The sequence below is a fragment of the Vidua macroura genome, chromosome 6 (assembly GCF_024509145.1).
Source record: "Vidua macroura isolate BioBank_ID:100142 chromosome 6, ASM2450914v1, whole genome shotgun sequence".
In the NCBI taxonomy this organism is placed as follows: domain Eukaryota; kingdom Metazoa; phylum Chordata; class Aves; order Passeriformes; family Viduidae; genus Vidua; species Vidua macroura.
Genome location: NC_071576.1, coordinates 55,155,622 through 55,179,361, shown reverse-complemented (window position 1 = coordinate 55,179,361; position 23,740 = coordinate 55,155,622). Strand labels below are relative to the sequence as shown.

At 39.2% G+C, this 23,740-nt stretch overlaps 1 protein-coding gene across 4 annotated transcripts in view; it reads left to right on the top strand.

Moving 5' to 3' along the window:
• Positions 1 to 23,740, top strand: part of SHANK2 (SH3 and multiple ankyrin repeat domains 2) — a 248,362-nt gene that overhangs the window by 85,197 nt on the left and 139,425 nt on the right. For all 4 annotated transcript variants that reach the window (XM_053979757.1, XM_053979756.1, XM_053979755.1 and 1 more), the window contains one exon: positions 5,951 to 6,064. In XM_053979757.1, the coding sequence (XP_053835732.1) occupies positions 5,951 to 6,064 (114 nt within the window). The remainder of the gene's footprint in view (positions 1 to 5,950; positions 6,065 to 23,740) is intronic.

The window sequence follows — 23,740 nt, the reverse complement described above, 5'->3', positions numbered from 1 at the left end:
GCAGGACACAGTGGTGCTATCAAAATGTAACAAAGACCTGGACTTGCTCCTGCTCCAGCAGGAGAGTTCCCTTTGCTGTCAGAGGCCACGGGAAGGGATCAGGAGGTAAAAGCATCCACAGATCCCCTGTCATCGTACTTGGATACTTTAACACATCCTTTCTTGGGTAGTCAGCAACTGGCCTGGAATATTCAGGGGACAGGGAGCACCAGGAGTCAGAGAGGAGCTGTGAGTGCACCAGCAACGCAGCACTGCAGGCTCTGCATCTGGGTTGGCTTGGGGCCCTTCTCCATTAATTCTCTCTGAATTCCCCTGATTCAAGTTCAGGCATCACCGTGGAGAAGAGCAAACTTGACTCTGACTGCACCTCCCTCAAGAGAGCTGGGGATCAGCGGGTGGATTTTTGCAATGTGTGATTTCTGACCAAAACTCAAATCAGTTTGATTGAGCAGATTGATTTCTCACACTGTTTTCATCTCTCCCTCACTTTCTCAAAACTATTTCATAGACACGTAAATAACAGAGAAAAGGTGATCTCCATAGAAACTTTATGGCAAGGGGAAAAGCTCCCACAGAGGGCCAAATGTTGAACAGCACAGCTCCCTCAGTTCTCTTTCAACTGAGCCATATTTCCTCAGATTTAGAGGATTATGTGCAGCTTATTGTATTTGTAGGTTTGACGTAGAGAGCGGTTGCTCTGTTAGTAGCCCCAGTCATCTTCTCACCCCAAGGTTCTTTCCCTGAAGTGCTTGTTTGCACTGTTTCTTTCCTGAGAAAGCAGAGGTGAAAAAAGGTGAAGAGGTGTTTTAAGTCAGGATCTTTGCATTATCTTCCTAATTTGGTAGCTCCCATAACTCAAGCTGGGAAGGAACTGCTGCATTTCCTTCTCCACCACAAGAAATGTCTGTAGGGCTGCAGTCCATTCTGACAGCTCAGGTCAATTAGCCAGAATCATTAACTGCAGACACATGAGCCTGTTGGTGGAGTGCCCAGGAAGGTCTGCGTGTGCTGGAATCCTCCCTGTGCCTGGCAGCAGGGCGAGGGGCACTGAGTCCCCCCCACTCTGCTGCTCTGACCTCAGGTTCTGTCAGGCTCTCTTGATGACGTCTTTGGGAGCCAGAACCAGCCTGCCCAGAAGAGAGAACAGCCAGATCCTGCTCAGCATCCCTCCCAGGGAGGGAGGGAGGGAGGGATTGCTGTCTGGAGCCAGGAGGGTCAGAGGAACAGAGTCAGAAAAATCCCTGTCTTTAGCAGAGAACATGATTAAGTTGTAACTCGTGCTGACCTTCGTTTATGTTGTATGTAAAGTTTGTTTGCATCCAAGAATCACGGAATCATAGGATGTTTTTAGGGGTTGGGATGGACCTTAAGGGTCATCCAGTCCCAGTCCCTGGCTTTGGTCACATCCAGGAATGAGACACCCAGCCTCCAATAAGTGTTCCTGCATAAATTGTCTGTCATTTGGAAGGTCTCCTGCCAAAGACAAATAATTCTGAAAATTTACATCAGACAACAGACATTTCAGCAAGGGAAAAGCCTAAATCACAATGTTAATTATTTCTGAGAGAAAAAAGTTACATCTCTACCAATTAGAAACTAAAAATATCTTGTATTTCAAAGAAGAAAATTGAGACAAACTTTACCTCAGGACACAAACCCAGAGTTTTCACATCAGCACAGGCTGCTTCAGCTGTTAATTTTTTTTTTCAATGGATTTCCAACTTTATACTTTACTGTCATTCTGTTGATTTTTCTATTTTTTCTGCTGGTTGCAGAAATGTTCTTTTTTCCCCAGAATATGGTGTCTCATTCCCAATCCATATGATTATTTATTTTCCCAATAAAGAAGAACGCAGTTTACCCAAGCACTAAAAATTGATTTAGATATTACAAAGACAGTTTAGGTACATTCTGTAACAGCTGTAAAGACATTGGCCTGAATTTGGCTTTAAATATCCTTGACATTTTTGCAAATAAGGCTGCCTGGAATAATTCACTCCTGGGCATTTCAATATCACAAGGAATTTAGAAATAGTAGTCACCATAATTTGTTTGGAAAAAATACTTTCTTTTCTTGTTGGGGCATGGAGGGAGCTGTAATGTAGGAGGATACAAATTCTACATTCTTTTGATTAAAATTATTTTGATGGTATGTTAAGTAATTAATCTGTTTGAGACTAGTATGTTATATTAATATCAATTACAATAGTTACATAGACTTACAATAGACTTAAATTTGCAAGAGACAAAGCATTCTATGCTCTATTCTATTAATTTTATAATATATAATATTGTAAAATATTTGAAATATATGATTTTCTGTCAGAATCTCACAGATTTTAAGTATAATGCTTTAAAGACATTAAAATACGAGCTCCTGATTGCCACCTGCCTATCCATGTTTTCCTGTTACCCAGTAGTTTGGTGCTTATCCAATTTTGCTTTGCAGTTTTGTTCATATAATTGGACACAACTCCTCTTTTAAACCCCACTTTTAAACCACTGTGAAGAGATTGCCAGGATTCCTGAAGTTACAAGAACCTTTATTTCACTCTTACAACATCAGATTCTTTTTGTAATTCAGGTTGTGTGTGAAGAGTCTCTGACCTGCTCTTGCCATAGCAACCACACCTTTTGATTTTACCAAAAGAAAAGCGAAACCCACTGGAAATTAGAAAGACTTATTATTAATTTTGGGAAAGTTATCCTTTGATTTACCATTGTTTTGTCCTTCAGCAGGGAAAGCATTGATTAGAAAATCTCTTGCTGGTAACAAATTATCTGTTACAGTGAATCTCTTAAACACTATTGGAAGAGGAAAGACAGAAACAAAGGCCTCATTAAAAAAAAAAAACAAAACATTCATGGCTACAATAGATAAATTACATTTTTCTTTTAAGTTCTTCACTTTGGAGTGAGTGAAGTGTTGCCAGTTTTTATAAATCTATAATTTATTATGGCCTTGGCCCATGTTGCAGAATTTCTTATTAATGGCACCATGTGAGGGGGGTGGAGATCATTTCAAGGTTTTAGGGGATGTAGAACCATCTAGAGATCAACTTCTACATTGGCTTATGAGCTTGTCCCCCATATCCACAGCAATTTGTCTGTCTCTGCACATCAGCTGAACCCAGGGCTGTCCCTCATTTGTCTCTTGCAACTCCAGCAGGCTTTTCCTTCTTCTCCAGGCCCCCAGCATGAGGCTTTTCCCAGAATGCTGAAGGCTGCCTGCATTACAGCAGCACTCATTTCGCCCTTCCACTTCTTTTCCATGGATGTTATGTCTTCAGGCAGGACTACATGAGTTTTTCCTTTGCTCTGGCTATTAGTGATGGCTAATACTTAATAATTCATATATTAATGGGCTAAAGTGGGTCTGGTTCTGCTCTGTAGGAATCCCTTTTCACCCTGCACTCACAGACTTCCAAGACAAATTTCATTTCCCAAAAGTGTTGATTTGCATCAGCTGCTACTGCCACAAACACATGAAATCACTCCATGGGTTTGAAATACCCAACTTCCTCCTTACAGTGCCTCTCTCTTTCTAGAGCTGGAAATATCTGTGCAATTTGGAGTGTCAGCGGATCTGACAGATTAATAAAATACCAAATTAGGGAAGTCTGTCTCAACATCTAAGTAGTTCTTGTTATGAGCATATTGCCAGTTTGTGGAGTGAAATTCAGGACTGAGTTTCAGTGCTGAAAACTCCTCTCAAAAAAAAAAAAAAAAAAAAGGCAGCTAATTACTGGCAATAGGACTCTCACTGTCTCACATTTGGAAATTTCTTTTGGCTGGAGTCCTACACTCTCTTTTATGACTGAAATTAAACCAACGTACAGTCGGATTCTACAATGATTCTAATATATACATATAGGTTATTAAGTTTTCCTGGTTCCTTATCTCTTATCTTAGAAATGCCTTCTTATGTGAGCAGATGTTACATTGTTAAAAGTGTATTGGAAGCTGCTGAATTCCCCATTTATATTGGATGGATGATCAGGGAATGTTTTATGTAACACTGAATTATCAGATGAACAATGTGTGTTAGTTAATGTGCACAGGCTTTAAATATTTTTAAGAACACCTGGAATACAGCAACATATTTTTTCATTAATTATGCCCCATGTTTATATTTTTTAATAAAAGACATGCTAACATTTTTAAATTCAGCTCAATTTTCAGAGTTGTTGGTGTCATCCAAGGTCAGTGCCCTCCCTCAGTATCCCATAACTTGCTAGGTTTATAGGAGTTATAAGTTTCCTCATATATGTCAGAAAGGTGCTTGAGAAATTGTGCCTTTGGGACCCATCCAGATGTAGGACTTCTCCTTAATGGATGTTTTCTGAGTATGTACTTCTTACTGTGGTGGTGTGTAAATGTGCAATTCATGGAATCTGTCTCTTGGAATATACTACATTAAAAGGCTTAAAAGTGATGTATTTATAAACATTTTGCTGTCAAATATCTCTGTTAATAGATGGCCATGCTCTGTAAGTGATACCACAAATAGCTGAGGGTTGCATTAATAAAAACCCTGGTAAACATTTACTTTCAAATGCAGTTTTACAGCTCCTGGTGTCTCAAACCAGACTGCTTTCACATTACCAAGAATTTAATTTTTTAAACTTTTTTTGGGGGGCTCTGATTAATTTAATTTTCATCCTGCTCTGTACTAGTGCAAATCAAGTCCAGCTTCAGTGCCCCTGAGTCACAGCAGCTGCCCTGATCCTGAGTTCATTTGCAGCCAGGCAGGGACCAGGATTTTAAAGCCTGGCAAGGTTTTAGCAGTGCCAGAAGTGCTGGTATTGGAGACCATCAAAGCAGCTCTCCTTTATGTCCCTCCTTCACTGAAATACCCTGCAGAGGCAGATTCCCAGGTACTGGAATCCCTCAGCAGAGAGATGGTTTTGGGGTAATTAGCCTTGTTTTTCAGCAGGGGCAGTTGGGGCTGAGCTGGCTCTGAGCTGATTTTGGGAAGCTCTGTGGGAATATGGATCAGACACACACACCCGTGCTGTGTGCCTGATCCATATTCCCAATCAACCTGGTTTTGTTGATGTATCACCTTTGTTTCAATATTAATGTACAGCGTCTTTCTAACAGTACATTTACAGTCTTCTAATATATAGTAAACATAGAGTGGTTTGCAGGAACTTCTATATACTAAACACCATAGCAAGTATTTAGGGTCCTTCCATCACCATAATTCACCTCCAGTTGCTTACTAATAAAATTCTTGCTCTGCAGGCTTTTGTCACAATCCTTGCCAAGTCCTAGAATTAATATCAAGATAATTAGAAGTGCCAGATAAAAGCCTCTTCTGCTATTGGCAAATGGTTCTCCTCCATATTGTTGTTTTCTTCTATTGAGAAAAAAAATAATTGAAATGTTTCAAAAGGCATCTCCATTGTGGATCTCACCTATGGGAGGTTCAAGTGTTTGCTGTGTATTCAAACCCTTAAATCATATTACTCAACCTGCATTGCAAATCCCTGGAGCTATCCACTAAATCAAATAACATGTTTCCATAGGAGGCAGAAAAAGCAGGAGATATCAAAATATGTATTATTAAAATCCATTTCAGTGTGGGTGCAGTTTGGCAATGGGTTCAGCACTTAATTTCAGCAGACAAGACAGTGTTTTTTTGGTAGTGGTATTACCATGTATTTATCCTTGAATAATCCAGCAGTGAGAACACTGAAAATGGAAACAATTGCGTGAAGGCCAAGGACACTTACAGTAAAAAAAGTAAATTTGGGGAGTGGTTACAAAGACTGAGTAGGGAGGGTCCTGCTTAAAGGTAGGTTACTCTGTGCCACTTTTGGGGGTACCAGTGTTAGTTATTGCACAGTGTTTGCTTGTTTTCAGGGATTACTGAAGGCATAACGCAAAAATTGTGTATTTGTCTGAGGAGGCAAAGTGTAACACTGCCTGTGTCTGCTCTGTTTAGTGCTGAGCATCGGAGAAGGTGGATTCTGGGAAGGCAGCACCCGGGGACATATTGGCTGGTTTCCTGCAGAGTGTGTGGAAGAAGTTCAGTGCAAACCAAATGAAAGCAAACCAGGTAATCACATCAAGCCCCTGTTGAACCCTAATGTGACAAATGCCATGTGTCTATCCCAATAGACACATCAGGGCCTTTGTGCACTGCTAGAAATGGGAGAATTGGATAAAGCCAAGCTGCTGAATTAAAAAATACAGGTGGGTTTATTGATTGGATTTTACTGTCCAGACAAGCAGACTTTCTCGTGAGGAACTATGCTGGGAAGTACCAAAGCTTTTACACAGAGCTGTATGCAGACATTTTTTATAGGATTATGTTGTTTTTTATTTTCTGAATTGTGGAGAATGTCTAATGAGACAAATAAATAAGAGAATAAAACCTGGCCAGTTATCTCCCAGTCTGAGGGAGTCATACAATGCATTTAGCTCTTGTTCACAGCCCTGTTGACCTTTCCCTGAATGCTAGAGGAGGCATCCTTTAGTGGGATGTCCCATACCCATCCTTACTGATGACAGAGGAAATGGAATCTCCCTTTATCATGCACGTGTATTGCCAGAAGTAACTAAGCAAGGAGCCTTTATAGTCCTGGTATAATAAAAGAAAAAGAAATCTACATTAAAGCAGGTTATTTTAAGAATTACCTACCATCTCATCATTTCTCTGCTTTTAAGAATTAAGATGTGAGGACAAACTCTCTAATTAAAAGCTCATTATAAATGAGCTCTGAGAATATAATTAATGTTCTCCAGGAGTGTATGCAGTTTGAAATAATCTATTGATGTGTTTTTAGATCTCTGTTGTATTGATTAAAAACTTCTGGCATTGCACAGATGATACACTAAAATTTATGCATTGTATCATTCATTTACAGATGTTTTTCTTTTATGCATGTCATTATAAACTGCAAGGTATACTTTTTTTTTTTTTCCCCTATGTGGAGAGGTTGTGCTTCCTCTTCTATCTCCCTTTTGAGAGGGGAAAAGAGGAGGAGGCAAAACCATATCTAATATTTGGAGAGAATGGATCCAGGCTCTGAGAATAGAGGGAGAATAGTTGTGTAACTCTTCAAAGTGCTTGAGAAAAGTCAGCATTTAGAGATGAAGATGTATTAAACAAAAGGAAGATTGAGGCTGGAATTGCGCAGTGTAGGAACAGTAACCCTGCATTAAATTTGAGTTGTCCATTTGTCTTCAAATCTGTAGAAAATTCTTAGGGCATGAAGTGAAGTTCAAAGATAAGAAAAAAGTTTTCCAACTTTTTAGTGATTTTGAAGAGAGAATAACCAAACCTGTTTGTTACAAATCTTTAAAGACTTCCTTGAGGTAAATTCAGTATGTGACAGGATTGTCTTAATAGACGATGATTGTTTTTTGAGCAAGAATGTCTTTGATCATTCAAAGGAAAACAAAAATTAAGAAAATAATTATCACAAGAGGAACAAAAGGATTATGAAAGCTGGAAGCAAGAAAAGACTATAAACAGAAGCATGTTAGAAATTTTCTGACATGAAATTATGAAGGCTTATGCCATGTGTCTGGCAAAGCACCAGACATTTACTGTAATTTATAACTATTGACTTCACATTTACTGTAATTGCCTTCTTTCCGATTGTTTTCCTGTTTGCTTATGGTACAGTGGGAATAATAATGTTAACATAGCTTAAGGCTTTAAATATGCCATTCTTCTACACTAAAAAGGATGAAAATATAATTAAATAGGAACAAAAGGGACACATTTTCTCTGGCAGTGAACTTGTGCACTCCCAGATTTTGCTGGGCTGGCTCAAAAAATGTCCCGCAACCAGAATGAGGTTCAGTGCTTCTGTGAGTAATGTGATAGAGGTTGGAGCTGGGAGGGAAATGAAATATATGGAATGCACAGTATCTGCCATATTATTATTGAAATATGGCATGGAGTGAAAGCAGCTGATCACAGAATTGCTCTGTGCATTCCCTCTGCATAGGAAACAATGGGAATGAAAGGGAAAAGCTTTATAAGCAAAAATCAGCCAATATTCCCTCTGAGTAAAAATGCAGAAGTAATTTAGAAAAATGTGTTAGGCATGGTGAAATGATTAGAAATTAAATTAGGTCTGTTGGGATTGCTGAAAGAACGTCAGCTGAGAAACATCACAAACTTGTGCTACTTGCAAGAATTTGCATCATAGTCTTTCCAAAGCAGCATAACTTCTTATGATAATGATTTAGAAAGTAGATCATTTCAATGTGGAGGAAATGAAGCTTAGACTCAGCCTTTTCCACACCAGCACCACAGCAACAGAGATTTAGGAACATTTCTTCCAGCAGCTTCCCTTTGCTATTAAGTTTGAACAATTGTGTTTAATAGAGGCTTGTCATTTGCACGCCATGAGTGAAGGAAAGAGGAATAGTTCTTGGAAAAAACAAACTCCAATTAAACTCTCTGGGCCCAGTAAAACTGCTGGGCAGGTGTTTCATGTCAGGCTGATGTATAATCTCCCTTCTAACGAAAGTTCCATTTTTAGGGAACTTTATTGCAATCCCAACTGTTCTCTGGAAGTGGGCAGGACAGAACAGCACCTGGTTCCTGTCTTCTCTTCAAAGGTACCATGCCAGCTTGGCAGGTTCTGTTTTCCAAAAAAAATCATATTGACTGGTGTTAATTCTACTTCCTTTCTTTTATTCTCCATTAATTGAGACTTGTAGGAATTGCTCCATTATTTTGCTAGGGTGGATACCAGGTCTATGGACTCTCAATTATCCAAGTTGTCTCATTTGCCCTTTAATGGCACCAGCACACGACCTGCTGCTTTCCAGTCTAAAGAAGTTCCCTTGACATTTTGAGATCCAATGGAAAAAGAACGATAACAAGGAAAATCATTATTGTGGTCTGCTAAATTCTTTTGCCTGCTTTTAAAAAATTATTACAAACAAGACCTTTGTGCTACCTTGTTTTAAAAAGTGACAGTTTTTGGCATTTTGTAGCCAGTTTTTTACATTCTGCAGAATTATTCCGAGAGTAGAAATATTCCCTCAGATGAGGTTGGCACATCATCTTGCATTTTACCTGCTCAAACACAGAATACAAATGTCACATATTTACTATTTCTGCATTGACAGTTATCTTGTGTTATTCAGTAATGAGCCAATTCCATTCTGAAATGTCTTTCTATTCCAAAATATGCTAAAAGGTAATTTTTTTTTTACTAAAATGTTCTGGGTAAGTTGAAAAAATGTTTCTCCTGCTTTAATTTAGATGTTTGTTTGCTTTTCTTCCATCATAAGGTATTACATGAACTTGAGAGACTTACTACATAAATGCTTTCTGTTACATTTGTGATTTTATGCTCCACATCCTTCAGAATTCAGGGCTATCTGATTGCCCACAACTGAGGTAAAGTATTCATTTTCAGGCTGGAAGTTATCTTTCACTACACTCCAGCTTTATTATTCCTCCCTCCCTAAAGTGCCTGGAGAACTCCTAGATTTTACAAGTGATACTGATATAAAGGCAGACTCAGCGTGTCTGAGAGATTCTTGCTGTCTTTCAACTCTTGGCCTCCTCAGTGAGCCTTTCCTTGAGTTCCAGCCTCATTTTTAATATTGTCTCAGGATGAGTTTTCATTCCATAGCCTCCTTCATGCCTTATTCTGTCCTGTGCCCTTGGGATACACCTTATTAGTAGCTGTAGGGGTGCTGGGAGTTTATTTCAGATTAGATCTGATGCGGGCACATGGCTGCAGTGACCATAAGCCGTTCTCAAGAGCTCCTTTTTCCAGGAAAGGATCCGATCTCTGTGCAAGCCCGAGCTGTGCCAGTCCTGGGGGCTGTGGCACACTGGGAGGTAGCTCTGGCAGGGCACATTCCTGGCCCTGAGCTGCCCACGGAGCTGTGCCCATGCTAACCTCTCGTGTCACAGCAGACTCTGCCAGGCTCCAACTGGCACAGAGGCATGGGATATTTGGGTTGGGAAAGGCCTGTATCAGGAATGGTGTGGCCAGCAGGAACAGGGAGGTCATTCTCCCCCTGTACTCAGCGCTGGTGAGGCAACACCTCGAGTGCTGTGTCCAGTTCTGGTCCCTCAGTTTGGGAAGGATGTTGAGACGCTCGAGCACGTCCAGAGGAGGCAACGAGGCTGGAGAGGGGCTGGGAACACAAACCCTATGAGGAATGACTGAGGGAGCTGGGGGTGTTTAGCCTGGAGAAAAGGAGACTCAGAGGTGACCTTTATCACTCTCTACAACTTCCTAGAAGGTGGTTGTAGTCAGGTGAGGGTCGGTCTCTTTCTCAGGCAGCAGCTGACAGAATGAGAGGACACAGTCTTAAGCTGCATTAAGGGAAGTTTAGGTTGGATATTAGGAAAAAGTTTTTCAGGGCAATTGTGATAAAGTTCTGGAATGGTCTGCCTGGGGATGTGGTGGAGTCACCATCCGTGGATGTGTTTATAAAAAGGCTGGATGTGGCACTGGGTGCCATGGTTTGGTTGAGATGTTAGGGCATGGGTTGGACTTGATCTTTAAGGTCTCTTCCAACCTAGTGATTCTGTGAATTCTGTGAACTCTGTGACCTCAGGGATTACTGAGACCGCCCTGTCAGCCAGACTGAGTGCCACCTCCAGTCCCTTCCTGAGCACAGTGCCTGTGCTTTTGTTTGATATCCCTTATTCCTGAGTTTCCAGCAACTAGAAAATATAGTGACAGATTATCCAGGAATAGCAGAGTTCCCTTGCAATTTCTTTTTTACCTATGTAACCCTACACAGGTGTTAAAAGCAGAAACTGCAGCAATCCTTGTCCAGCATTCCCTCTCGATCCCAGAAGTTACCAAACAAGTCCAAGCTGTGTTAATAAAATGCATCCTTTTGCTGCTTCTGAATTTTCTATTTTCCACATTTTTAGTTTTCAACGCCCTGTGCGTTCAGTAAAACCAGATTTGTTCCTCATTTCCACCATCCCTTTTTATAATTAGCACAACACCTTCCCAGGCAGTCGAGCCAGCCAGGCTGCTAGAAAATGGATTTGCCTTCCTGCAAGAAGGAGAGATGCTTTACTGTGGATAGAGGAGCTGACATCTGTACTGGCCTTCCAGAACGACAGGAGTCTTGGTTTCCCAAATTTGCTGTCTGGACATAATAGATATCCATATGTAAAGCCAGTGCCTTATCCCATATAATTGATTCTATGATTCTGTGTTAAACACAGCAGTGAAGGGGGAAAAGAACAGATAAAAACCCCCTTTTCATCCAACCTAAATGGCCCACCTTTTATAAATGACCCAGATTAGCAAAATCCTTTAAAAAAAATTATTCCTGATTTGTTACAATCAGTTCTGGCTAATTTTCAGCTAGAAAGGCAACTGAAGAATAAATAGAAATATTGTGATTATTAGAACTCTGAAAAATTCTATGCACAAATTACTTTGGAAACCACTAGAAATAAGTAGGTTTCAATGAGACAGAAGTGATGGTATCTTGCCAAATGAGCACCTCGAGGGTTTTGATAATAAATTTTGATAAATTCTCCTTCCACAAGATTTCACCTTGAGTAGAAGGTGCCTGTATACCTGTGACAGAATTATTGTGCAACTTGAACTGTTTGGCGTGAGCAGCAGCAGTTAAGGACAAAACATTGCTGCAGCTGGAAGGACTAAATGGAGGAAGTATAAAAGAAATTTATATATGTGAGGGAAAGATATTTTTGTTGGGAAAGTTAATCACAAACATTGTCATGGCAGTAGTGTAAGGTGCTAAGAAGTTCCAAGAGCTGGGAAATATGTTCTGACTCGACAGTGCAGGCTGGACTCAATATGGCCAAGAGAATATAAAGCCAAATTAAAATTAAATTTAAAAGGCAAGATTGCCTCACATGTAGTTGAAAAAGTGTTCTGTGATGCAGATACAAAGGCAGCCATTTCAAATGGGTTGAGAACCCAAGGGATGACTATTACACCTTCATTATATTAATTATATTATATTATATTATATTATATTATATTATATTATATTAATCTTTTTAATCCCAGTCAGGCTCTAAAGGTGGGATCCCATTGTGACTCTCGTACCCAGAGCCCAAGCTGACAGGTCAGGCACTGTTCAGTCAGTCCCCCTGCCTTGAGGGATGTTGTCCAAAGCTCTGACCTCTGAAATACACTTTCCTGCCTTGCTTCTGTGTTTTGCACAACCAACCACCTGGCTCATGGGATTCTGAACAATTTCATCTTTTGATGAGTGATATTCTGCCACAGAATGTTTCCCATGGACAAATCTGTCATTAAAAAAATCATGGGAATGGATGACAACACTCAACACAGTGATCATACACGCAGATATTCTGTGTCTGATTTATGCTTTAGAAAGATGAGGAATATGCCATATACCATATTTTTGCTTAAATTGCATTCTCCTCCATCAGTCAGTGGGAAAACTATACTGCAACCAAAGGAAAAAAAAATCTAGGCAAAGAACTAAATGTGAGGTGCTGGCAAGCCAGCCCACAAAGCCCAGCTGACACAAGAGCTTGGTGCAGTAATAATCAGCTAATTCTGACAACTCTCTGTAGCTGAGGATGTAAATCAACCCCACTTTTTTGTCTCAAGTGATGGAAATTCAAAGAATGAACCTCAGCAAGTTTCTGCACTTTAGCTTTGCTGAGCGAGGCATTTGTGCTCCCAGTAATGACAAACAGCAGTTTGGGGAAAGGCTCTGCAATGAATCATCACTCAATAATAATGGGAACTGGGAGGCAGAGGTGACTGAAGAACTGTTTTCATCTGCAGGCTGGCTATGGGAGGGAGCCATCTGCTTCCCACACAACCTGCAGGGCGTCTTCTCTGGCCAAAGGTGCCTTGAAAGGGCTGTCCTTCTTTCAGTCTTGATCTTCTGAGCAAGAAGCAATAGAGATTTCTTACTCTAACAGGAATATTTGTTAGAAATCCTTGGGAACACTGAGTCTACCAACCCATCTCTCAAATAATCATGCAAGTCTGGTTTGAAGGATGAGTAAAATAAAGGATTCCATGATCATAATTTCATCATGTGTCGAGGTTTTGAGGGCAGCATAAAGCCAAAACATCAAAAAAATTATTCAAATTTAAAAAAAAAAAAAAAAAGGGGGCAAGCCTATGTCTAGAGCTTGTAGAGAATGTAAGCCTGTCTGCATGCTTATCTCTGAACAAGGAATTTTTAATTCATAATATTTTATTGTCTGGGCTGCTCAGCTGGCATGTACTTCTTCCCTTTCACTCCCATTTCCATGCTTGCTAAGAACCACTTAGGAATAACTCTAATCAGCTGGAAAGGAGCAGCACAACTCTCCAAAGCATTGAAACAGGCTAAAAATAAATTGCATGGCAATGTAAAATGAGACTTACGTGGTAGGAAACTCAACATTTCCAGTGCATCTGGGATTGCTGCTGTGTGAAATGGGACATGCAGGTGGGGAGTTTTTCCTCTTCTGGTTCTTTCTGCATTTTGTTTTCCCTCAAGAAATCATCTGTCACACCACAGAGGATCAAAGAAGTGCAAACTCTGAGGGATGTCTCAAAAAAGGAGTTACTATGATGGTTTATTCCTTTTACTTCCCGTGATGCATTCCCATTTTCTGTTCAAAATCACAGCCCATGGAATATATTCAAGTCTGAGAGCAGATAGAGACATCAGAGATGTTTAATGTTACGAATTATTGTAGAAGCACCAAAAAGTTAAAGCTATGAAGTGAATCATTTATGAAGTGATAGAGCCTCCTGGGGAATTTAAGCTCAGTTATTGGTTTAAGAGAGAATACTTCAGCTTGTGGCAGAATTTGAGCAGCTTTGTTCTGCAACATGCTAAAAACCTAGGAGTAATACCTAATTTTTGATTCCCAGTTGTTCTTGTGGAAACTACTCATATAACATGTTTTTTTCAAGCCATTAAAATCTGTTTTGAGCTTCTCAAATTTTAACAAACCCAGCAGATCTTAATGACTGTTAGTAGACAAAAATCTGGAGCTTTTACCTCCTGGAATTCTGGAGCATTTCAAACTTCATAAAGAATATATATTTTAATTCTAACATCTCTATACTAATAGATTTTTGTTTTGGTTTGTTTTTTTTATAATTAGTGATACTTTGTAATATCTTATGAACCTATGATCAACTATAGTTGATCTTTTTGCTTTCTCTAAGTATCTTAAATGACAGTAGCAATAGTTTTCACTTTGATTTAACATCGATTTTTCCCCCTGAAATTCTGTTTAACCAAGATTCTCTGATGCACCTATGTAAATATTATTTATATCAGAACATGACTTCTGTTCAAATAATTATGGCTATCTATCAGAATTAAATAAAATGGCTTAATTCATCTAACTCATTACATTTAGCATGACCTAACACTTTTAAAAGCAACTTTAAAAAAAAAAAAAAGCAAGGCAAGCCTTAGATCTGTACAGATTCCAAAAGTGTTGATAAGTCATCTTTTTCTGCTGCACTAAATGACACATTGGGGCTTTTTTTCCCTTCTTATTTTTAATGGCTCAGATAAAAGGCTTGACAACAGAGGCTGAAAACTCTTTGAAACACTCCCCAGTTAGTTGAGATCAAATTCTTCTTAATTTAAGGAAGATGATGGAGCAACTGCTTAAAGTAATGGCAGTGCTGGAGGTGATCAGGAAAATGATGCCTAAACAGAGCAGCTGTCAGATAATCTATAGTCTGTTCTGAAATCATGGCTCTGCTTTTTGCTTCCCTCCCTTGCTAGAGAGCTCAGCTCATTTTGTTATAGATCAGTACTAAAGGGATACTCCTGGGTCAGAAATAGATTATTGGTCTCCAGGTAAAACAGACAGACCTGAGTGAATGTTCCCAACTGTGAACTCACAAAATGGATTGAATTTTAAATGGTAGTATAACTTCATTATGTTATCTACACACAAAAGTGTGTTTGTGTTTGTAGCTGAGTCTGAAACTTGGGCTTTGCTTTCTGAACTGAAATGGAAAAAGTCCATCAACTTTCTCAACCCTCCAGTCAGTCCACAATTCACAAATATAAAATGTGGCTGTGAAAGTCAGACTGATTTTGTGGATGACTTACAAGCAAAAACCACTTCAATGTATTACTTTTTTTTTTTTTTTGTTTTTGGTTTTTTTTTTTTTTGTTTTGTTTTTTTTTTTGTTTGTTTTTTTTTGTTTGTTTTTTTTTTTTTTTTTTTTTTGGTAGCCAAGGGTTCAACTCTAATTATACAACAATCACTGAGTCTTTACTCCATGCTTGCAGTTATGTTTTGCACACATCAAGAATTAGTTTAGTGCTGTCTAGAGAGACATTGAAAATAGTTCTGTATTTTGGCTGCTCTCCTGAAAATAATGAAAGTAATTATATTGGATACCCTGTACAACACATTAGTAGTTTAAGGAAATGAAATATAACATATCTTTATATCATATTTTGTTTGTCAGGTTATAGAGTTATAAAGTTACAAAGTTTTTTTTTTAAAGTTATATTAACATTTGTTAGTCAAGACTTTAAAAAGAATGAAAATAGTTACATTCCTGACTGTAAATCCTTATAGATTATACATTTTCTTTCATTTTTCCAGGATCAAACCTCTCCTTTGGTTTGATCTCATAAGGGACTTTGAGGCCCTGGGCCACTGTTTGAGAGAAAGATGCAAATATACATAGGAAAATCCAAGACACCTTCCCAAAATCCCCAAATTTTCATACTAAGATTTTATCATCCAAGGACAAGACACAGCTACATGCAGTAAACAAAAGACTGTCAGAAGAAATAATGCCAGAATTGGTTTATTTGAAGAAGCAGAGGATGTTTCTAATGTTATAGATTTTTGCTAAGAGCTTGCCCCAGAGAAAGGCAAATGAAAGAATCTTGTTTCATTTTTAGCAAACAAATCTTAAGGGTGTAGTTTGTTTTCAAATGGACTCTTGAACTCCTTATATTACTCTTCCTCACTGGTTTTAATGCTTTGCTTATAAATGAATTCCCATTTTCAGGGTGAGCTGGTGAAATATTACCTGTATTCTGGGCAGCAGGTGGACAGATGAAAAAGGGGAAACTAATATTTTCCTGCAAATGTCTTGTTTACTGGGGGCAAGGAGAACAGGGAGGTGGAAATGATTGTCAGAGGGGTGATGCATCATTGCCCTGATGGGTGATACACTTTTTGTGTTTCCTGATCAGCCCAGCAGTGGGATGCTGCTGCTGCTTTCCTCCCTGCTGCAGCACAGGGATGCTATTCTCAGGAGGGACTCTCCTCAGGTCCTCACTCCCACAAAGCAGATTGCAGAGTGCTGGGAAGGACAGACACCTCTTGGCACAGGCAGACAGTCCCAGACCTCGGCATGGGGTGGGAAGTGTTTGTGAGACTGAGGAGCAGGGAGGAACACACACCTGGGGAGCACAGGGGCTGCAAGTGCTGCTAGAGCCATGAGCTGGGGTGTGCCACTAGCTCCAGCTTCTCTCTGTGAGTGTTTTTAACTGGGCTTTTAATGCTGCCACTAACCTGGGGGGGGAAATTATATGTGTATATATATATATATATATACATATATATATATATATATATATATATATATATATAAAATTCATATAATAAAACCATATAAAATATATATAATAACATATAATAATATAGATATAAATTATATATATTTATATATTAGGTTAGTTTGTGTGTAAAACTCTCTGCAAATTGTTCCTAAAATAGTGACTGCTGTGTCTAAAGTCTAAGTAAATTTGAACCCAAACTCGTATTTAATCATTCTGTATCTGGAAGAGAACTGTTAAATGTTACTGAACTTTTCCTCATTTAACAGGTGTTGAGTTTATTAGCATAAGTCTTGTTAGATGGCTAATAAATACAGGTGATACTGATTATTTAATGAGAAGCTTTACCTCTACCAAGGGGTTTTAAGTATTCATTTTGATAGATGTTTTAGTGTTCAGTTCTGAATATAAAAAATCCTTCAGTCGAACTATAATGAGGTGAATTACACCATAGTTCCTGTATTTGGAGATTCAGTGAGGTTTCACCCTATTGATAGAACTGGAAGACTGAAAAGTATCGTAAATATTCTTATTCAAAAGTAAGTATTTAGAATTTTTTGAAGTTCTGACCTTACTTTGTATGATGCTGCAACTCATCACATTTAAAAGTTAAGTGAAAATACTTAAGTTGATCAGCCAAGCACTTCAGAAAGTTCTTGCAAGGCTGTTTTGATCCAATTTAAGATGTATTACTGAATCTTTTAAAAGTGAAGAATCAGTAAATAGTTGATTATCCTTCTTCTGGATTGACCTGAGTTACAAATAATGCAGCATGTAAAATCTACCATCAGATCTGCTCAGAATCAAACGGTATTAAGAATTTTCCTTAAAAAACACTATGCAGTTTCTTAGGTTGTACTATATGGAAACAATATTGATGAAGTGTTTCATATATCATTAAGCACATGTAATTTTGGGATTCTCCCAGTGTTTTCCAGTACAACTATAAACAGGGATAAATTTCAAGTTGTCTTGTTATTTATGAGGGACAAGCTTGAAAAAGCATCCAATAATCCAAGATGTTGGTAGAACAGAGGGAAAATAGTTGGCAACAGGATCACAGGTACTGTCATGCACACAGGGAACAGGATCTGGGCTTTCTAACAGGATTCACCCTGACAAGGATTTTGCCTTAATAATCCTTCTGTTTCAGATGGCTCAAACAGATTACTCAGGCACTGAAATGGGTAGGCTTAAAACACCACTTATCCCTGATTGCTGGAATCTTGTTCTGGGAAGCATTTGGGAGAACAGTGGTTGTTTTGTGTTTTAAACCAGAACTTGGGGCTTAGCTCTGAAAAAACCTTTTATAGTGCAGGCTCTGGAGTATGCAACCTGTCACTAAGTGGCAGATTTATGGTTTGACTTTCAGCTCTCACTTCAAAGCACAGAGAAACCACACTAACCACAACAACAGATAGTTTTGAATGGAAATCAATCAGCTTGAAGTGATTAATGCCTGAATATTACTTAATTCCCAGTCTGGCATGCCCACACCCAGCCCTATCAGGTTTGGCAGACACAGACTGGGATGACCAAGAGTATTGGGTCACTAAAAGGTTATGATTGGCTTGAAAAGTAGTTTGAACTGGAGGTGTGAATTTAAATTGCTACAATCCCTGTCATTTTGATTTAATTTTTTAAAAATCCATTCTAACTTCACACCTTTAGAATAAATTAAATTTGCCTGTAGTCTCCTATAGTCAGGCTTTAAGGTAAAGCCTTAAAGGTTGCAATTATGTCACTTGAAGGAGCGTGAAAATAAGGAACCCATTTCACTCACCCCCTAAAATATGTGAGAGTGGCTTTAATATTTTCCCAAACACATATGAAGAGTTATGATATAACATTATTGCTATTCATAAATGTAAGAGACCAATGATTTCCTGGAAACTGGTTGTTTTTCTGGAGCTATTTTCTGCATTTTTCTTGAAATGTGGCTGCTTTGAAACATTAGGAGACTTAAAATTGCATCATTGATGATAAAAGATACTTTTACATCTTTAATTTTAAATGTACACTGTTTCTAAAGTTTTTTTTGCGGGGGGGGGGGGGGCGTTTGAGGAAAGTCTTTATCTTGCAAAGATACATTTTAAATGTTTTTTCTGAAACCTGCAGTATATAACATTGTATTTTCCCCTCCTGTGACGTGTGTACATGCCATGTATATTTCAAGCTTTCATTTTTGATGCCCTAAATCAGGTTTTACCTGATTTTGCAATATTCATTTTGCTTACATGACAACAACAATGATTTGTATTGATTTTTCTCTTCCTTGTTGGTTTTCCCCCTGATTTTCTTGCTGAGCTTTTCTAAAGTTAAAAAAGTAAGAGATGCCCTATAGACCATCTTCCAAATGTGTGTAATACATGACCTGGTGCTTAATGGTTTTCAGCATTTCAGAAGCAAGAACGTATGCTGAATTTTGATTAAATGCATTTGATGAGCTATCTAATGGTTTGATGACAATATTTGAGTCAGGGTTTCTTGAAGTTAATATATTGTATTACACAAATCAATTCGTTCCATTAGTATCCTAAAATCCCAAGCATCTGTTTGGAAGCTCAATAAATCGGACTGCTCTGGTATCTTTATCTAGGATATCAATATTCAAAAGCCTTGCTACATCCTGAACGTGCTGATTGCACCTTTTTCCTTACAGAAAATCAATTACCCTGCCCTACAGCAGCAGAATTTTAAAAAGGTACAATCCAGACTTGAATTTTACTCTCTGATTTGACTTGTGGCTGCTGTGTGTGCATACAGCTCTTCTGTGGGCCTTGTTTAAATTCAGGATAAGGTCACCACTGTGCACCTGTTACTGTGCAAAAGCTTTTCCCTAATTTCCTAACAGCCAATATCATCAAGGGTGTCCGGGCTTTGAAGGAGTTTCTCTTGCCTGTCAGACTGGACTCAAGTTTTCCACAGAATCATCTCTAGTGATGTTTTTTTCCTTTGACTTGGTCCCACATTCCTGGCTCACCAAAATTTGGGATTAGCATCCTTCTCTTCCAGCCTGTGTTCTGAGTGCTACCAGAGCCAGTGCTCTGACCCTGTTGGCTGCCAGACAAAAATTACTTTTTTCCAAGTAAAGTCAAAATTAATATGTGTGGGTAGCAAGAGCAGACAGGACCTTTCCTGGCTAGGAAATAGTGGGGAACAGGGAATGCCTCAGTGTTCTGCTGTTTGGGGATGCACACAGAGTCTGCTGGAAATGTTCCCTGAGCCAGCAGCCCTGTTCCGGATGGAGAGATCGGAGCACGGAAGGAGTGACAGATGTGCCAAGGGATGTCCGTGAATAAAAACGCCCTGGCTAAGGACTTCACCCTTCTGCTTCTCACGCACACGCACCCAGTGATGGAGATGCCCCTCAGCTGATGTGTAACGTGGGCTCTGAGCTGCATTTTCGGGAGCTGTCCCTGCATTCAGAAGGTGGTCACTAGATGGCATCTTTGGGTACCGAATTTAGGGGAAAATCATCTCTAACGTTTCATTTGTACTCAGCCTCGTTTCAGTTCACTCTTACTTCTGCCTGGAGATAAAAACTTAAGAAAGGACATGCCAAGGCAGCAGGAGACAGGGGGGAAGGAAACGTTTTTCTGTATTTTTTTGTACTTTCTGAGCAGTGGGGTTTATCTTGAACTCTAATAATTATGTGTAAACATTTTGGAATACTTTTCTAGGTAATATCTGTGGAAATTTTTAGATTATGTACAAATGCAGATCTAGGAATCTGTCATTTGTGAGGTTTTTTCCTACACTCCTTGCAGATGATAGTCAATCACTAGGAAATATTCCAGATAAAATCACATCTTGAAAACACTTAAAACTGAAAGCAACCAGTCAGCAGTTACCAGCAAGGATTTCCAGGTTAAAACCAAAACAACTTCTGCAGCAAAGAAGACTATGTCCAGCACTCTAATCCTTACATATTAAGATACCTTTTTATATTTTTATATAGAAATACATAAAACTGCTGTCCAAATTCTCTTGTTTTCAAGGTAATGTTGATCTCTTTCCTAAAACCAGCTGAAGGTGAGGGTAACTCAGTAGGTGGCAGTCCTCTTAAACCAAAGAAGAAACAGTGTGACTATCAGAGAGTGGGATGTGAATGCAATAAAGTGTTTATTAAACATTTCCATGTCATCCAAAGTCAGTGTGGCTTGCATTTTTTATTTAAAGTCCTCCAAGCTATTGACGATTTATTTTTCCTATCTGTAGTTGTTCTGAAAAATTGTGATAATAACTCTCTAAATGTATTCTCAAAAAGTTCTTCTTGCAGACTTCTCCCAAGTGCTTGTCTGTGTGTCTAGAGCTTGTTTTGGTTCTTTTCTTTTTTTTTTTTTCTTGCTTCTCACACAACAAGAAGGATCTGTCACCCACAGATTACACAGTGTTTTCATCTGAATTTCTTATAGAATGATCCTTAGAACAGGAATCACTGTTCTCACTCAATAAATGGCCTGTGCTGTTAAAAACCTCCTCTTGCACTCTTTCCAGAGAAGTTAAATCCTTTGACAATAGTGTCAGCTGCCTGTTTCCCTTTCCCCCTGTGCAAAGCTGGTCTGCCATGGATTTGTATCCATGATGCTGAAGGATCCATCACCCAAATGGTTTTGTCCCTGTCAGCAGCATGAGGGACCTCTCTTTGATTCAGTCCTCTTGGTTGCCATGGCAGGGAACAAGTGCTGTTTTTTTTAATCTTACCTACAGGACAGATTTGTTACCCCAGCAGTGTGCAAATGTAGGCACAGAGTTTGTGGGGATTGGGAGTGGGGCTGGGCCCAGCCTCATCCCCAGTGGGTACAGCTGTGAAGAGCAGGTGAGCAGCATTGAAGGTGATGAGCCATGGAGTGCCCAGGTGCACTGAGCAACCCCCAAAGGGAACAGGGGGCACACAGGTGCACTGCATGAACATGAGGAGTACAACAGGTTGGGCTGAAGAGCAAGAAGGGCAGATGCTTGCAGCCTTCTGAAGTAGTGGGATGTTACTTTGTGTGGGCAGACACCTGAAGCTTTCTGGTGAGGTGTTACTCTGTATGGGTTGATGCTTTCTGAAATTGTGTGGTGATACTCTGTGTGTCATGGCTGTCTCAACTGTGACATGCAAGCTATTTGAAAAGTAATAGCACAAAAATATATTCATTTAAAATGAAATAAGCCAGAGCTTTAGTGGTGTAGAAGAGTTCTAAACCTGTTAAATATAACTCCTGTTGCCTTCATCCCCTGTCTGTTTGCTTCACTCCCAGCCCCTTTTAAGGAGCCTACGATCACTCCCCCTCGTGTGAAAGGAGCACACTCAGAGATACTTTTAAATAAAGCCAAGGGAGTTGCTTGTTTTCCTGAAACACAGAAGGTGTCAGAGGCAAAAAGCTCTGATAAGCTGTTTAAGATGCTCTAACAGTGCTGGTGGACACACAGGGGGCTTGAGTCTGGGCAGGTTGAAGGGCAGTTTTGATAACATTCAGGAATTTTTGACAGTGACTGTGGCTTGTCCTTTTCCCATGTGTTTAGCCAGATATAGACTGTGGGGAGAAAATGTGGCAAAACCACAAATGTTTCCAAGGAGGCCACTGAAGATGAGGCCAAAGGATGTCTGAGAAAAATGAATAAATGTCTTATACCAGAGGGACGGTGTAAAAGTGAGAATTCTCATGAACTTTGCTGCTGCAGTTGATCCCAACAGCTTCTGTGTGTGAAAGTCTGAGTGGATGACTTCTGTGGGTTTTACCCAGGTATAGATTGTATATGTGAGAACAAATCATGGCAGAGATAATCAGAGAAAGCTGTTGTATCCTGGGAAGCACTCAGAGCAAATCTGTATTGTAGTGGTCTAAAATAAACAATTGTGTGTTATTTTTTATAGTCTTGTCCACTAGGAATAAATGTTTTAAAATGTAGTAGGATTCCATCACTTTGCATAATGTACTGGAAATACAGTCTGTGGAGTAGAAATAATTAAATGAAAATAGAGTGGTTGATGGTCCTTTAATCTTTTTATGTGCAGCATAAATGCCAAAGTAAAGTACACAACCCTAATAGCTACTTAATGGCCATGCAGGATGTTGTACAGTGGGCAAATAACTCTGCAAATGAAGAGCTGCTACAGAAATCCTTTAAAAAAGTGTGGAAAAAAGTGACACAAGCTTTGACTGGATGAAACTATGAAACAGATTGGAATGGGATATCACCTTATCACTGCTGTGCTTGACTGGGCAAAAATAACATAAAACCACCTTCTCTGATCTTGGGAATGTCTTTGAGATCACTGGTGATCAAAGGCACATTTGGGGCTTCCCCATTGTCTGTAACCTTGCTTGTGATCAGGGGAGGAATCACATTCTGAGGTTGTGTCTGTGGCTGCAGCTACAGAATGCAGAGCTGAATAAATCTTGAGCTAAATTCTGTTTCCAGATTGATGTGTGGATATGACAGGAGATCTCATCATCTCTAATTGCTGTTGCTTATTCCAAGTGGTTCTTGCTGCTTCAGGATGTTGAAAATGCCAAAAGTTAGGTCTGCTTGGTAGTCTTCTAAAATATCTTTAGTAAGTGCCTCTTATAGTGGAGGGCAACTTGAAGTGTTGATTTGTGCAGTGGAGCAAAATTCCACTTGAAGTTTAGTTTGGAAATGTATTAGCTCTTATAATGGAGGGAAAGAAAATAGATCCATAAGTATAGTTTCTAAAATAGAACAAAAATAAAATAGGAGAGACTTTGGCCTGGGAAGTGTCCTCTGGGATTTTTCATCAATCAAAAATATACATTTAAATTACATTCAATTTATAAAACTGAGAGGGTGTTTTTCTCCTCTCTATATTTTGTAATTTTCACAAAGCTGATGAGGCCTTTTTTCTTTCTTCCTCTGATTTCTAATCTCCTGACTTTTTGGGTAAAGAAGTCCATTTCATTAAATCCCTAATTAGGTATTCAGGAAACTCCTCATTTCTGTTTTTTGGCTAATGACCACTCTGCTTCACTGTATCTCAAAGCAAAATGTATGATGGCTTTTATTCCTTCAGGAATAAAGCAGATGACATTTAGCACAACATCTGGGAGGGGGGGGTAAACCCTCAGATCTTTGAAGTGTTTTTAGTAAAATAAACACTGTTAAAATGGTTTGATGGGTTTACCTATAATACCCCTGGGTGGAAGGCAGGTTGTTTTAGTTCCTACCTACTTTGAGTGTTTTGTATCCACAGACAGGATTAGAATTT